Source organism: Falco punctatus (genome assembly GCF_963210335.1).
Source record: "Falco punctatus genome assembly, chromosome: 10".
Lineage (NCBI taxonomy): Eukaryota > Metazoa > Chordata > Aves > Falconiformes > Falconidae > Falco > Falco punctatus.
Genome location: NC_137590.1, coordinates 30,082,240 through 30,099,162, shown reverse-complemented (window position 1 = coordinate 30,099,162; position 16,923 = coordinate 30,082,240). Strand labels below are relative to the sequence as shown.

The window sequence follows — 16,923 nt, the reverse complement described above, 5'->3', positions numbered from 1 at the left end:
AATATATAAAACAGCCAAAATGGAAATAATCTCAGAGTACATGATGTGAATAGTGACAAAATTTTTGAAAAAGTCCCATCTAATACAAAAGATAAAGATGGATTGCTAGAAAGTCCTATGCATAGCTAAAGCCTACAGGCACACTTTTGCAAGTCCTTGGCTCTGTGCTGATAGCAACACTCGAATAACCACGACCTGTTGCTTTCCTACAGAACTCTCACTGACACATCCCTTGCTTAAAGTCTCCTAGGCACTATGGGCATTTTTTGCATGTATATATTGTAATAATATGGATGCCACCTGCGTATTTCCATTAGCTCCTATTTTCCTGCTTGCAGGAAAATGCTTACAGTTTCATTTGCTTTTAAAGGCTGTTTGCCGTTAACATTCCTCAAGTGCAAATTAAGGGCGACGTTCAGTATGGAGACTGAATCAAGCACTTAATTCTCAGTTTCTGTACACAATATCACCTGGTGAACAGCTATTACGCTATTTAAAGTATAAACTCTGTGAACAGACTGTGAGGATGCAACATCAATGCACTCTTTTCTCTGGCTTTATGGACAAACTATTTTCCTAACCAGGGAAGAAGCTCAAAATAATTCTTTTACTTACCTTTATTTCATTATGTTCAGATCTTCCCTTCAGTCTTACTCTTTACACATTCTGCTGTCTTCTTTTAATTTTCTGTTCTGCTCAAGTGGAAAATATCTTTTTAGGGTAACTAAACAGTGCAGGAAACTGGTAAGAGAAAACTCTTTCATTTCTGAACACTGATTCAAATCCGGACTGATTAGGGCACAGAACGGAAATTGTTCTTCCATACTGATGGCTTTTCAACAGCTCAAGTGAAAAGAGATAAGGGTCTTAGACCAGCTCCTAATGGACAGATACTCATAGAACTTGAAACATCATTAGTAATACTCATGACTTGTATCTTTGTTGGTCTTTGCAGTAGATTGCCAACATCTTCCTCATCCAGAAGGCAACAGATTTTCATTGCCAAGGACAACTTCCTCCAGAAAAACTGAAATATTTGCATTATGATGGAAAAATGTTTGGCACATGACTACTACATTTTATGCCTTGTGGACTTCTGTCTCACTTCTTACCACCACCCAAAACCCAAATTCACATGAGACTTCTACTCTGGTTTTCTGTTACTGCATTGATGAGGACTCCTGTAAATGTTTTAACAAGTATCTTGCTCATTGCTTTTATTCATTACATTCAGAGCAATAAAAGCATTAGAAAGATGTAAGAAACTTTTCCAAAACTATGCTGTGGCAATAATTTTCGGCAAAAATATAGAGCAGTTCAGGTCTTAGTACTACTGAGTACGCTAATGTAAATGTAGTGATTAAACAAGTAAATATTGCAGCATTAGTCTAAGTAGTCTTTGTACTAGAACAGAACACAATTGCATTAAAAATGTCACTTTTAGTCTAACCTGTCAACTACAACTCTCTGCTTTCTAAGAGGCTTGTTAGTTTCCAGTGTTTTTAGCAAATATAAACCCTAATAGAAAATGTAATTTTAATGATGAGGTATGATTTGCTGCATCTACAAGCATTCAAAGTGCCATGAGAATTAAATTACAATGAGAAATAATTTGCCAAGATACATTCCTGCGGTCTCCAAGTAATAATAAAGCAAAGTTGATCTGAAGCTGCACGAAGCAAAATGCAATCAGAATTGTAGGGCTTTTTTTTTTTCCTTAAAAAGCTGTGCAAATGGGAGGGATATGTTAACACAACTTACATATAAAAAAAAGTGACTTGGTTGACTGACAAGTGCACATAAAATAAGTAATGCATCTTCCTGAAGGGACATCTAAAATTAAAGTGAAACGAAATGGCCAACAACAGAAATGGAAAATTACCCACGCCCTATCATCAACTGTTTGAGGAAACCCAAACAATGTATCCAAAAGTAGGTCTATTTCCTCAATTCTCTCTCTTGATCTAATTAGAAGCTGTTACCTTGTCTTAAAAAACCCTCTTCTCTTGTATCTCTACACCACTGTGCTTAGAAGAATATTTCTGCAACCCTGATAAACAGATTTCAAGAGATTTCAGTATGCCCTGTGATCCACTGCCCCGAGGTCACTGCTGAGCAGGGCGAGGGAAAGGAACATTATGCCTCAGACCATCAGAAATCAGCACCCCACTGATGCCACTTACCCAGATAAAGGACAGCAATAAACACAAAGTCTGTGTTCAAGCTCTTCCCAGTTTCAGGGTCACTTGAATCAGTGCTTTGACTTGTTCCCACTGCTGATGTTTCTGTTCCTGATGACAGTAGGCACCCTCCTGCCTCCCACGATCCTGTTCAGAGTTGAGCTGCCAGAGCTCCGTGGCCCAAACCCACCTCCAGCCTGACAGGGTAAATAACAGCTTTTGTTCCTTTCAGAACCAAATGCAGCTTGGCACTGCTGGGAACTGACCTGCTGAAAAATTGTCAGCCACACAGTTCAAGTTGTTTATGCTTTTAAATGAGTACAATACTTGCTAATAGATTTCACATCAGTTTTTCGGTTTTCACAGTTGTTTGGCTGAAGTTTATTTGTATTGTTTTCTAAACCTCAAAGGTTAAAAAAAAAAAAAAAAAGCAGTGTCTCCTCATGGCTCAAATAACCTAGCATACTGCTTACTCTTAACAGAATTTTATTGAACTGCTATTCTTCCTATTCTCAAGTTCACTGCAAAACTTAACTCTTCTTTAAAGTAACAAATTTTCTACGGGTTTTTTCCCAAAAATTCCTAAAGTGCTAAGAGGATTCCCACTAGTTTTTCTGAGCAGCAGGCAAATCTTTTTGGCGAGAAAATACATCTCAGCAGTTCAGTGCAGAGCAGCTCCTTGCCTTAAGCCACGCTCAGCTGGCAGGAGCTCTGCCACAGCGAGGTGACAGTCCCAGCCCTGTCTCATCTGCTGCCCAGGGCAGGCGGTAGGGAGAGGCAGGGACACAGGAAGAGCACATGAGCTGAACTCACACCACTGGCCCCTTGGTGCTCTAACACAGTCTCCAAGGGCTGCTCTGACTGGGAAAACTGGGAGCTGTTTCAGCTCAGGCTACCCCACAAGTGATGGAACAAAAGAAGTTTTTATTTTAAAATGTATAAAAAGAAGACTTAGCTCCCTGCTTTAGGCATACGTAGCTTACTCTCCTTTCCAAGCTGGTGTCACTCCTCCACCTCCAGAGCCCCTTGAAAACAAGACCTCGTAGGCCCAAATATGCATGAAATGACAACTACTAACCTGCCAAACCATGCACAAATCTCCCCCTGATGCACAACTTTAGTTGTGAAAAACCATCAGCCACTTCTAGACTGCTGTTTTCTCTGTCACAGTTTTCTGCATCTACACCTGCGTGCCTCCTGCAGAGAAAGGTTTTCACTGAGACACACCACTCCGTTGTTTTGGTAAGCATTCAGCACACAGTAGAGGCAGCAGCAGCAAACACACTAACATTTTTTCCCCCAGCATATCATTGTAACACAAACTTAACTGGCATCCAAACATTTCACTAAACTTCCTATTAAGCACAGATGGGAACATCATCCACACAGCAAATTTTATCCAATTGTGAACAGTATAGCTATCTATAACCGATGTTTTATGGAGACGCTTTTAAACTGTGCAACTAACCATAGAGCCCCGGCAGAGAGAGTCTTTTCACCTGTAATTGAAATGCAGCCATTCACAAAAAGGAAAGAAGTAGCTTTTCTATCACTCACAGCAATACTGCTCACATACTTAGCAAAGAAAGAGTAAGAGATAAGAGAATACTGTATCATAATCATGTTAAGACAATGGCAATCACACATAATATAATTACTGGGAAAATTGTACACAGAGTTTCAAATAAGACCAAAACCTCATTGGTTTAGAGCAACACAGGGAGCTGAAGATGCATTCTTTGATTTCCAAGTTACTGCTTTCTTCACAATGCTCTCCATTCAGAAAGTTCAGGACATGTAATAAATATAATAGTCTATACACTTATATTTACATGAAATACATAAATACAAAAAAAATTAAATTTTGTTATCTTACTGTTAATATTTTTCTTAAAGTAGGATCGGGCTCCATCATGGTGGACGCAGTTATCTCCCTCACCACGTTCTGCTGCAGTACTGGCAAGGGAGCTGTTCTGTGTCCCTCTGCCTTATCTGCCCCCTGAGGCACCCAGCCCCAGACGTGAACACAGCTCTTTTGCATTAGTTGCAAGATAATTCATCTGTCAGTGCAGGCAGACTGGACCACACCTGGATGAATGACCTGACAATAAATCTGGACAGTGCCTACAGTTTAACAGAAAACTGAAGGGCATTGGTTTGGGTTGTGAGGTTTGGTTTTTTGTTTGTTTGTTTGTTTTTTTTAATTAGGGTTGGAGAGTTACAATAACAGAAGGATTGAAATTATATGAGTTAAAATCGTATTGTTACAAATCATGTAACAGCAAGCAAAAAGCACTACAGTTTTGTCCATAAACTGATCTCTCTGAGAGAAAAGTACTGCACAGGCATTGCCTCTCTGAAGATAATACTTCTCCCTATACAGAGAGGTTTTATTTCTGACATGAGATCACCTGTGAAATGAAAAATTTACTGTGGAAAGGGAAAAAAAATAGAGCAGTCCCAGGACAAGCCAGCAGAGCAAACAACTGCCACTGCCACCCACACTCCAGCACTGACAGCAGTGGAGCACTGCTTAAGCCCAATGCCAGAGGTATCTGCACATTCTTTTATTTAAGAATTCTGGAGGCCTCAATTCTTAAGACAAAATTTTTCTGGTCCTCTGCCCAGGCCACAACTACGTAACCCTTTTTTCAAAGGAAACAAAGTATTTTAGTTGGATTTATTAATGTGGACCAAGAATTAATTTCACTTAAAAATAAAAAAAAATATATAAATTTTCTGTACAGCTGAATGCATTTGGCTTGACTGACTGATTTTGGAAGTGATTTTACACGTCAGGTTTTTTTCTGCTTTCATCATAGAAATACAGTAATAAAACACAAGACCTTGATGTGCACATGAAGTAGCTGAGCATGGATATGAATGCATGATGGAGACATGTAACCAAACCAAAAGAATACTTTTCCTAGTAACCACCCCAAGCAATACTTCTCCTACATAGCCTACATTTGCTGCGTTCTGTCATGCTTAAACATCAAGACCACTGTTGCTAAAACAAGAGAGGGTTTGTTTGCTTACACAAATGCAGTGATTATTTACCAGGTTCCCAAACAAAAGAATCAGGGTGGATACTGGAAGCCGAACACAAAAACCCCAGGACTCTGCTGGTTCTGCTAACACTGCAAATCAGCCCTCCACAGCCTTGCCCCTCCTGTGGTCATCTGTAACCCCCAAAATCAAGATGCAAGCACACAGCATGCAAAAACCTGTTGTTCCAGAAGAGGAGCATCTGGCCTCCCATCTACATGACTGATGATGACTACACAGAAGCTGAGGCCCTGTGGAAACAGGTCCAGATATGGCCTCTGGTTTAGCTAGCAGCAAGTGAATGCATCAGCCTGAGGAGCCTTCCCTCTGAATTTCCAACAGTGATTTTACCTATGAATAACAACAGTGAATAATCCCAGACTCATGATAACAACTGGACATAACACTACCCCATGGGCTCATTTAGTTCAGAAATATAAGTAATTATATTAATTGATGTTTAAAGAATTATAAACAATTCAGCTGAAACACTCCTTGGGTACCTCTTCAGTTATATTAGGCCAGACAGTAATTCAGTTTAGGCGGTGCATCTCCATTGCCTTTACTGGAGGTAAGCTAACTCATGCCAATTAAAATTCTGTCCAATTAACTTAAAATTCTGAAGAGAGTCTGAGCCACAAAGCCAATGCAAATATATCTCAGTACATGATAGATTAATGGGGCTGACAAATTGTTGGTGACAGCAGGAATGGCCTCATACACTCCTGGGAGATAAAAAACAAAGCCCATATTTAGAGGTTTGTGGGTACCCGGCTCAATTCCTCCCAGGCAAGGAGAAAGATGCAACTCTGAGATCAGATTTTAGTTTTAACCAAGCAAGAGTGTATTTGATTCAAAGATTCAACTAGATGCATTTAGAAAAGAGAAGTTTTATGAATGTTATTAGCTGAGGAACTTAACTTGCGACTTAGTGTTCACAGGAATTTGCAGATGTAATCCTGTGCTAGCACCTATTTCTGATGCCTTGCAACAGGATGCATCAGCACCCTCAATTCATCATGTCATTAAATCACGATTGTTCAGGTGGAGGACAATCTCCAGCTCATTGAGGATGTCACCCTTCCTGTGCAGATTGAGTGGAAAGACAACAGCTCACATCAGAAAACCCAATCCATACCAAAACTCACATGACATAGTTCTCCTCAGACACATAGCCTCGAAGAATAGGTTTCTTCAGACTCACAGTACTTTTGCACAACCCAAACCAGGATGGGTTTTTGCTTTGGCTATCTTCCCAAATCAAGCCCAGAGACATTAAACCAAAAAAATGTTTGTTCTAGCTCTTCAGGGCAGTCCTTCTATACATATTACTAGTAAGCTACAATATATACAATATATACTAGTAATAATAATATACAATAAATACTAGCAAAATACAGTAAACTTGTTTTTTGTTCACTGTAAATGGTATACAAATATGCTTAAGCTTTCAAAAGCTCACTCTTAAGTCTTGATTTGTGAAACTCATATGCACACATTTTAAATGTGCTTCACATGGGACAGACTTTGTACTGTTCTGTAAGAAATTAGAGCACAATCACCTTTACTTGCTTTCCAAGAAATTGAGAATAACTGTAGTGACATTATTCTGAGATATATTGTAAAGTGCATATATTGCTTAATTAATCAAAATACCTTCCTAGTTTTGTCTACATTAAGTATGCCTTTTACAAAAATAGTTATTAATATATACAATTTTTTCCAGATTAACAGACATTTAGCCAAAAGCTATTAGTCATGAAAGTACACCAAATCAATGTCTAAGTAAACCTGCGTACAGCAATATGTTCTGTCCAAAAAGACACTGCTCATATTTTTAAATATTTTTAATTAGATAATCGATTTTAAATCCTATCCTACAGTAAAAATGGATTTATTCTGTTTCTCATTCCAACACTGCCTCTATCAGGGCAACACACATGGCAGGAGCATAGTTCTACTATTTCTAGCTCTGCATCCAGCTTGCAAGGTGGGACTCAGGTCAGGCACAGCCTGCACCACAGAAAATGTTGGAGGTAAAGTCCATCACTTACAACTACATTGGAAGAAGTCTGTATCTCCAAATTCTGAAATTACTTACACCTCATGCAACACCCTCTGATAAAAACTGTAGATCGATGGGCTCCTCTAAAAACAAACCCTTCCTGTACTCCAGTAGCACACTACAATAGGTGAAAAGGCTCAAGTTAAGTCTGTAAGACACTTTGAGATCCCCAGTTACAAGATGGCATATTAGCCAGAGAGGAAGACATAGAATGATTTGCAGAAGTTATGTAGCCACACTTACTTTAAACATTTTTCAGCTCTGGACTGGCGCTAGTCGCATCTAGCACCTCAAATAAAGTTGCAATTTTAAGATACAACGATACATTAATATATAATTATTTTGTTCAGAGTTTTTTTCTCCTTTTCTCTGTTAGACTAAACAGACTACAAGTTTGAAACCTATATTGTGTTAAGTAGAGCATGACCTCATAGACATAACTGTATGCCGCTTTTCATACAGTACAGTGTTAAGGTGATTTTTAAGTCAGAGCTAGTAGTGCCATTTCTACACTTACCTTTGCACTCGAGCAAACTCAAGATTAGAACAAAGTTATAATTCAAACAAATTCAAACAAAGTTTCTGCAATAAAACACAAAGACTCCAGATAAACGTTAACTCATTTGCTAAGGGAAAGCAAGCCACACTGGGGGGAGAGAGCTACAAACACAACTACACCTTTTCTTTGACTTCTGTTCTCTTAAGGTTTCCTCAGAGTTACGCTGATCCTCTTAAGCATGGTGCAATCAAACCAAGTAGTCATTTGATGCAAAAGGGTCATGCACTAGCTGCAAGCATGCTATGGGCTCCTTTGTCTCCCGTTGAACGGCTAGTAAGATTTCACAGAGCTGCTTCCTGCCAGAATTGCTAAGAAGTTGCTTTCAGCTATGCGTAAGGTGCTTTCCTAACCTCCTGTTCCTTGGCGTTCACCTCAGTGACTCACAAGGAAGGATTAAAATTGTGTCCTTGAAGTTCACCGAAAGCCAGAAAGTCTCATTTCGTAAGTATAATGACCCTTTCGCGAAATCTCTAATACTTGCTTCCTATAATTGACTGTTGTTCCAAACAACATCAGAATGTCCTCTGGCTTGCACAGTCCTAGTCCAGGCTCTGTCACTGACTGTGTCAGTTAGCAGGTGCCTAAAGAAGAGCGTAAGAGCAAGAGGAGCATGCAGTGCTACTTCACCAGCTGAACAGTCTGTTGACATATTACAGATTTTGCTTTTGTGGCCAAAAGCCTTTGGTAGATTTTTCTTCCATGAATTTGTCAGACTGCAACATCCTATAGCAGTAAGTTCCGTAGTGTAAAAAGATGGTTCAGAGAAGTGCCATCTTTTCAACTGATTTTCAAACTCTTCTCTTCTAGTTTCATATGATTAATTCTTAAATGGCAAGAGATTTTTTTCCCTATTTACCATCTCTGTTCAGACACTTCTATTACCCCTTCCTCCCTTCCAATCCTTTGTTTTTCAGGATGAAGGAGTCCCAGTCAATCTATTCCTGCTTTGTAGCGAAAATGTTCCATACCTTCAACCACCCCTGTCATCTTCCTACATTTTTTCTATTCAGAGCACAATTAAATTTGTCGCACCTAAGACACACAAAAATCTCCATTTGTAACAATTGGTGAATGAACCTCAAGTAATTTCAGAAAGAATGCTTTAGTCTGAATGTTTATTTAAATCACTTTCTTCAGATTCAAATGTTTTCCCCTCCTGTGCTCACAGCAGAAACCTGTGAATCCCACAACCAGTTTCTCAGGGGAGACTCATGGTTATCCTCCAAAATAATGTCCTCACCCTGCTCTCTGTCTCTCCCTCATTTCCTAAACTGCCATTAGCACAACGCTGGTGGGAAAACAGCTGTGGTACCTCATGCCAGTGGATCCACACTCTGGTGAGGACCAAGGGAGTCTTAGTTACTGCAAGAATCTTGATGCTTTCAAAGCATGCAGTGGTATATATGCTTACTTGTAGGCACTTCCTTTCCACTGAAGATTTTTATTATTAAAATTTACATCTATGATCTACACGGGTCTGATTCATAACCAAAGTAATTAGAGAGACTTCTATAGACTTTACTGATCTTTTTTATTGACCCATGAGAAATCACAAAAGGTTGAACCAGGTAGTGACACTATCACTGAAACACACCTTTCGTCTTAGAATCATAGAATAACTTAGGTTGGAAAAGACCTTTAAGATCAAGTCCAACTGAACAGTCTTGCAAAAATAAACCCCACCAAAACTAGGACTGACAAGAAATAACACTAAAAAGATGTCTTAGCCACCGCGAGACTAATATACCTGTGTTATGCCAGTATCAGTACTTACTGAAACTCTACTCCTACAAATTATAGAGAAAGTGCAGATTTCCAAATCTCCAGTCAAATCCCATACTAAACAAAGACAATGACTGTTCAGTTTAAGTGACTTTTTAACATGCTTGCAATAAATCCTGTAGTCTTAAAATTTTATTATGCCAGCACTTACTCCACTGATTTACAGTCTGACTAAAACAAAGAATCCTCATGGTTGACTCAAATAACATCCTCTTACAGGATTTCACACAGACAGATGAAGAAGATTACATAAGGCAAAATAATGGATGAAGAACTGGTGCATGACAACCTATTCATCTCCTCACTTGTCACACAAGTGCAACTCAAAGATTTTCCTTAGCTTCAGGTCTATACTTGTAATTACAAAATCTTTTCCTGACAAATTCTAATCAAAACAGATGGTGATGATAAGGAAAGACAGTTTATTTGACAGTTATTATCCAATAACTTAGTACCTGACAGTACTTTCTAAGCTATTGAGAATGGAAAAGATTTTAGAACAAAAGAGTAGGTCCAGAGTTCACTGAAGTGAAGCCTAGACCCAAGTTCACTGAAGCCTAGACCCAAGTTCACTGAAGCCTAGACCCAAGTTCACTGAAGCCTAGACCCAAGTTCACTGAAGCCTAGACCCAAGTTCACTGAAGCCTAGACCCAAGTTCACTGAAGCCTAGACCCAAGTTCACTGAAGCCTAGACCCAAGTTCACTGAAGCCTAGACCCAAGTTCACTGAAGCCTAGACCCAAGTTCACTGAAGCCTAGACCCAAGTTCCCAGCACCAATCTGTCTACACTGATGGAAGGATGATAAACAACTTGAAAATGTCTCTAGAAATTCCTCTAGCCATTCTGCCCCCACCCCCTATATTTTTCCTGTTTTGTACTAAGAGATGCCAAATGCACAAACTGACAAATTGGGAAGTGTACAAGAATATAGAGTCCATTTCTGCTGAGCTTTAACACAGCCTTAACATATCCTTAATAAAAGACACTAGAATGGATGCTGGTTATCTATATCTTTAGTCAACTGCACAATTTAAGAAGTGAAAGGAGAATGTGAAAGGAGAAAAGTACCAGGAGGAAGAAATGCAAATCAGCCTAAAGAAAGATTTAGACATGGGAAGAGTGTGACAATGCCACAAAGGAGGTCACTAGCAGAGACAGGACTAGGGTAGGGGTTCCACCTAAGGCTCTGGGTTATTAATTCACTGCTACTTTGTAAGCCAACCTATCCCTTGCTAATCAGGATGAGGCGGTTTCATCCAACTCAAGAAAATTGCCTGGGAATTTCCTGAGATTACTGTGATTCAATAATATGTGTAGATAAGTGGGAAGGTATGGCAGAGAGCTGAAAGAGAGAAATAAGTTATTAGATACAGAGGCAATGCAGAGGCAGCCATATGTGCACAAAATAGGGAAGGACAACTGAAACTGAGAACAAATCCAACATTTAAATGTTTATTTAAAAGGAAAACAGAGATGTGCCATTAAAACGAGGCTTTCCTTTAAAAAAAAACAGAAGAGAAATCAACTGTTCAAAAAAAATCTCTTCCATTGCTTCCATCCTGAAAAATCTCAGGATTTAATTTATATTTTCCCTTTTCCATTGTTTGTGCTTGGAAAACTTCAGAATACAATGGTAGGTAAGCCAAACCAAGCCAGTATTCAACACCACTTTGAAGTTGAACTATAGCTCCCTGCTAAGATCAAAGCCAACCCTTCTCAAATTCTCTGTCTGAACTTCTCCATCCGCACCAGTTATTCTACCTGACAGCTGCCAACACAGGAACTTTTTGCCTCTGACCCTTCATTTTCAAGTGGACAAAATCAAACAGTAATTCTGTGAATCTCACCTGAATCACAGTCTTTACTATGTATTTGAAACAGCAAAATTCTCCCAATATACCCTTTCTATGCACATACTGTAGTGCTGTCAGCTAGGAGTAACCCTTGTACAGCTTATCAGGTGTGGTACCCTCCCTCCATCAGGTGTGGCCAGAACAGATGCCACCTGACCTGGCCAAAGTGATTGGAGCATTTCATTGACATTGGTACAACCCATGCTCCTATCCCAAAGCACCTAACAAACAGGACCTCCACTGCTTTTTCCCTCTATGGAATTACTTGTTGAACTTCGTAAGGCAAAGAGAACCTTCCTTGTTTCTATATCCAATATCTAGCATAAAGGTATTACTACAGTACAGAAATCTGTAAGGTCAGTGCAAGTTACTTACATGTTCCTCCTCTATGCTGTTTATAAGGGGGTTAGAGTCTTGTTTTGAGCCAAAACACAAGAAAAATTAAGACATCAGAATATTACTGTGTAAGATAGTACAGAACAGTCCCTCAAAATAGAATAGGACAATATACCCATGCAAGAATCCCCTGGAGAGCTGGACAAAATGGTACAGCAAGGACAGAGCAATATATCAATAGACACTTCATATATTTGGAAGACAGAACCTGCAGTTTCTGTGGCTTTCTGCTCCACTCACTAACTTGACATCCAAAGTCTAGAGCTTTGCTCCTGTGTTCAAACAGTTAATTCATAAAGGTACTTTAATGCGATAGTAGTTTAAACCTTCCCAAAGCACACTGAGGCTGCCCTAGAGGGACTACAGATTTAAGTGAGGGTTTTGCAAGTGTAAGCCCCAGAACAAGAGCAGCTGATGGGCTTGTCCTGTGTGAGAGCCATAGGCTGAATCAGTCAGCTTTACTTTGTAAAGGCTGTAGCTGAGAACAAGACTCCTTCTGAAACAGGTATGTGAAACTGTTGGCTGCAGGTGAGTTGTCTACTTGCACACCAAAGCAATATTCCAAAGCACAGCTGTCCAAAGAAAACTTCCTGTCCTCAAAACACTGCCTTTGATCAATGTAAACTGAAGGACAAGGGAGCAATAACCGACTCGACCCTTCTTGCCATTTAACTGCACTAATTCAGGAGTGAAAGGTATCTGCAGTTACAGGCATCTGCATCACTGCGTGCAGTTGCATCACAGCCTTCTGATGGACTGGAACTTTATTAGGATAGTGTTTCTTAGCCACAAGTAAACATGCACAAATTTGCAAGCACACTGTTTTCTGGTCTAGTCTAAACAGACTGATTCCCTCAGGATTGCCAGGCTTGGGGACTTAAGGTGGTGTCCTTGGCTACAGTTTTCCCCTAGCTATGAATGATGAAGTTGATCTACTTTGTAGAAAGGAGATAAACAAAGAACAGAGATGAGCCCTGTACATTCAGCCCTTTCACACCCACTGCCTGACCTGCAACAGGAGGCAAGTCTCTGCCCACTGTCTGTCAAGACAGGTAACAGCAGAGAAAATGTGACGGATGCCAATACAAAATACAAACTGGAGATGGGCAATGGAGACAAGCTGATATGCAGTCATATGGCAAAGAAATTTAGCCCAAACCTCCTGAGGCCTACACAGTGCCTTCCACACAGGTCCTTCCTTGCCATCACTTTCATCATAACCTGCTGGTGAGCTGAAATAGCTCAACGGAAATATGCCAGAAGCAGACCTTTTGTCATACCTCGGTTCCTCCAACCCCTACAAAAAAATCACTTTCAGTCCAGCAAAGCACTCACTCTGTCAGAATAGAGGTCACTTACCTTTGAACAGAGATTTTGTTCCAAACACAGACAAACCTTTCTCAGAATCTACAAAGCCTGCAGTTCACCACTTACCTATCCAGAGTGTCCTGAGGCACTTTACTCCCGCCAGCTCTGCTGTTGACACTGGCATTCTTGTTGGCAGTCATGGTCATTTCTGCTCTCTAGAAATGTGGATATCTGTGAGAAGAAAAGTCAATTAAGCTTCAACAAGCCCAAATGACAATTAGCCATCAAGACTTCTAGAAGTACTATGCCATGTGAAGACAGAACTCCAGGCTGCTTTTCATTTTATAAAATGCAATCAGTCTAGTCATGATCCTGAAAAAATAAACTCTGCTTCCCTACTGCTGCTCTTTCACATCCACAGCCAAATTTTATCAGAGCCCAGTGCTATATAAAGGGAGATATCTTATGGGAATTAGGTGTATGTTTCAGGTTCTGGCATGTCTGACTAAGCAGAGCTTGATACCGAGTTCATCCATCAGCACACATGAGAACCCAGTAAGTGCACTGTGTGTTACTTGCAAACACTGTAGCTATGATGGACATTTTGGCCACCCAAAAGCTATTCCAAAGAAAGAATAAACTTTTCTCACTATTAAAGCGCAGTTCTATTATGGAAATATTTTCTAAGCGTGAAATATATTTAATAGCAAATACATCAAATACAATTTTCAAATCTGCTTTTGATATTAAAAAAAATATACAAATGGTTTTCTACTGGCCTCATTATTTAAGCAAAACTGTCTTAGGATACTTCTAAGACCTCAGGTAATATAAAGAATCATTACTAATTCCTAGTTATTTCCTAGTAATTTGGTAACAATGCAAAATTTGTAAATTTAATTTCAGCCATGGTAAAAGCCCTGTATATCCAGTTAAATGGCCAAAAGATGGGCCAAAACATTGCTGCGTACTGTCAAAGAAACAGCTCAGCATCACGATTTATTTTGCCTTCATCCTGTTATCTTAATAGGAATGTTGTGCTGCAGCTGAAGGGAGGATATGATGATATGGATATAGGCCAGGACATAATCCCAAGGATGCAGAAGCAGTAACCTCTAAAATCATTCCCTTCTGTTGACTATATCCCATGTTTCTGTGGTATAGAGTGCAGCTCTTAGTAGCAGTTTCCTCTGTCATTGTAATCACTTGAGAAATAATTTGCAAAACGAGGGATACATGTATTTTCATGTCATGATAAGATTTCTAAAATGCCAGCAGAGTCACTTGTGAATGAAATGGAACAGTACTTACTCCACCTGATGCTACAGCAGTTATTTATTAAGGATCCTGTGGCTCTGCTGGCATGCATTTTGGGGTAGTTTCTGAGATGCTCCTTAGTTTATAGGCTAAAATATCTACCATGGTTTGCAGCACAGCCACCCAGGGTCTGACCAGAACCACCAATTTTTACAACCATTAATGGCATAGCTAACACAAAAATAAGGAGTATTACAAAACTTCTTATTTACTCAAACCCACAGTAAGTCCAGACTGCTTGAGAAGCCAACTGTAATGTGATGCTGAAAAGCAAGCTGGGTACTGATGACACAAAAAATCCTTGTACTAACAGACCCATCGCGGTGATGAGGACATTCTCTAAACCACTTTATTCCAAACAATTCTGCCACAAATAAGGTCAGAAAATCTCCTGCAGATTGCAGCTCCAGAGGCAGAGTCAACCATGCCAACCACAGACTCCCGGTCTACTTGTCCTTCTCCAATGTTCTTGTGTGTTTTTTCTATAGATTGAAGTTCCATAATTTCCTCCAGTGTCTTGTTACTATTAGTGTTCCATTATCAAGACAACAGGGCTGTTACAGAACTGCCTGTTCCAATGGGAAAAGGGCTTGCTTGGAACAAGAAAGGAAACCTGCTGATGCTGGCCAAGCTGTCTAGGACTGCACATTCCACAGGAAGCCAGCAGCTTTTTAATGTTTTCCACTCACCAGTTAAATATTTTTATTGCTATATCTGTCTGAATCAGTTATTAGCAATTAAGGTGAGAAAAAGATATAAATGTGGCATAAGGTCAATAACAACAATTAGCATACGTTACATGCGTTCTCCAAGATTTGCTCTTCTGTTCAAGAGCAAAATAAGATAAAGGGACCACTAAAAAGATGGGATACCATCCTGACACATAAAACTAAAAAAAAGATAGTATTCTTTTATGTGGCTGTTTTCTAAGAGTCCACTTTTCTCACATCCAAAATCCAATGGAAAAAACTACGCATATGTGTACATCAAAGCTTGATAAAAATCATTGTGGTCTATATTTTAAGTGATTATTTAAACCTCCCATTTCAAAGCTACCCTAAATGTCAAATAAGCCAAACTGGTTTGTTTTCAGCAAAAGAAAAACTGAGTTCTAAAAGACAATTTGGCAAGATATTTCAATTTTAGTGACATAAGTGTGCCTCTTCACCATGCAGGTGATATCAACTGACTTTTCTATGCAATTTTTCTTTACTGCTTTTTTTGCATGAGTATTTTACTGCAGCTGAATCTGCTCTAGGTGAAGCTGCTTTAGCAAGGTGTTGGACTAGATCAGGGGTCCTCAAACTTTTTAAACAGCGGGCCGGTGCGGGGATGAAGTGGCAGGCTGCTTGGTTTCCCCCCCAACCCCCGGCAGGGGGGGGCGGGGGGGGGGGTCTGTAAATACCGGGGGCTGGATTGAGGACCCTGGGGGGCCATATCCAGCCCGTGGACCTTAGTTTGAGGACCCCTGGACTAGATGATCTCCTAGAAGGACTAGAGGTCCCTTCCAACCCTGACCATTCTGCAATTCTGTGATGCTTGTATCACCCCAGCATATGCAAAGAAAATCCAAATAACTTGAATATGGCAGAAAAATAGTTAATCAACAATTTACAGAGGTGCCTGGAAGCAAGAGCTTAATAAAAAAATAAAATTAAAAAAAAATCCCAAAAACAGAGACAGAGGAAAAAAAACTAAACTAAATTTTATGGTCATGTAGCAAGTTACTTCAGAGCCTTCAAACAAGTCTGACAGCCCTGTAAGTCTATATGAATCATTGTATGGTAAGAATCACATCCCCGGGCTTGTATGAGAGCATTCTCCATCACAGTATTTGCAAATTATTCCTCACAAAGCAATGAAAACCAAAATCTCTAAGTATTGTGACATACTGTTACAAACAAATCCAAAAATAGTCATCACAGATTCTGCATTGCCTAGTTAACCATCTAACTACACTTTGCCTAAAAACACAGAATGCTGTTTTGTTTGGAAATGTAAATAATTACTCTGAAACCCTTACTTAGCCATGATTTGTGCTGTACTCCAGGCACGGTCTCACTAATTTCACTAGGACAACTCTCAAATCAGTAATTTAATGAGCCCAGATGGTGAATCTGGACCTTCTTCATTATTACATCCATTTTGTCTAAAACCTCGACAAACCATTGGATCAAAAGTATCAAAGAGTAAAAATGACAGACAAATATAAAAAAGGTGTGATGGCAACATAGGAGCTGCTACTAGTACCAGGCAAGGTTCATCATCCTGACTTAAAATGGCTGCTGCAGTGCAGATATTTCTCAACAGATTTTTGTCATCACAAGAAGCCCTGATGACAGAATATTCCTTATGGACCATGTCCCTCCCCCTCTTAAAGGTTTCCTTCCACTTCCAAAATGAAAGTGTGGCC

General features: G+C 39.7%; 1 protein-coding gene across 8 annotated transcripts in view; it reads right to left on the bottom strand.

Moving 5' to 3' along the window:
• The window catches only part of DENND2B (DENN domain containing 2B), a 181,545-nt gene that overhangs the window by 88,818 nt on the left and 75,804 nt on the right, over positions 1–16,923 (bottom strand). For all 8 annotated transcript variants that reach the window (XM_080404649.1, XM_080404646.1, XM_080404652.1 and 5 more), the window contains one exon: positions 13,320–13,424. In XM_080404649.1, coding sequence (XP_080260775.1) covers positions 13,320–13,399 — 80 coding nt within the window. In that variant the 5' untranslated portion in view covers positions 13,400–13,424. The remainder of the gene's footprint in view (positions 1–13,319; positions 13,425–16,923) is intronic.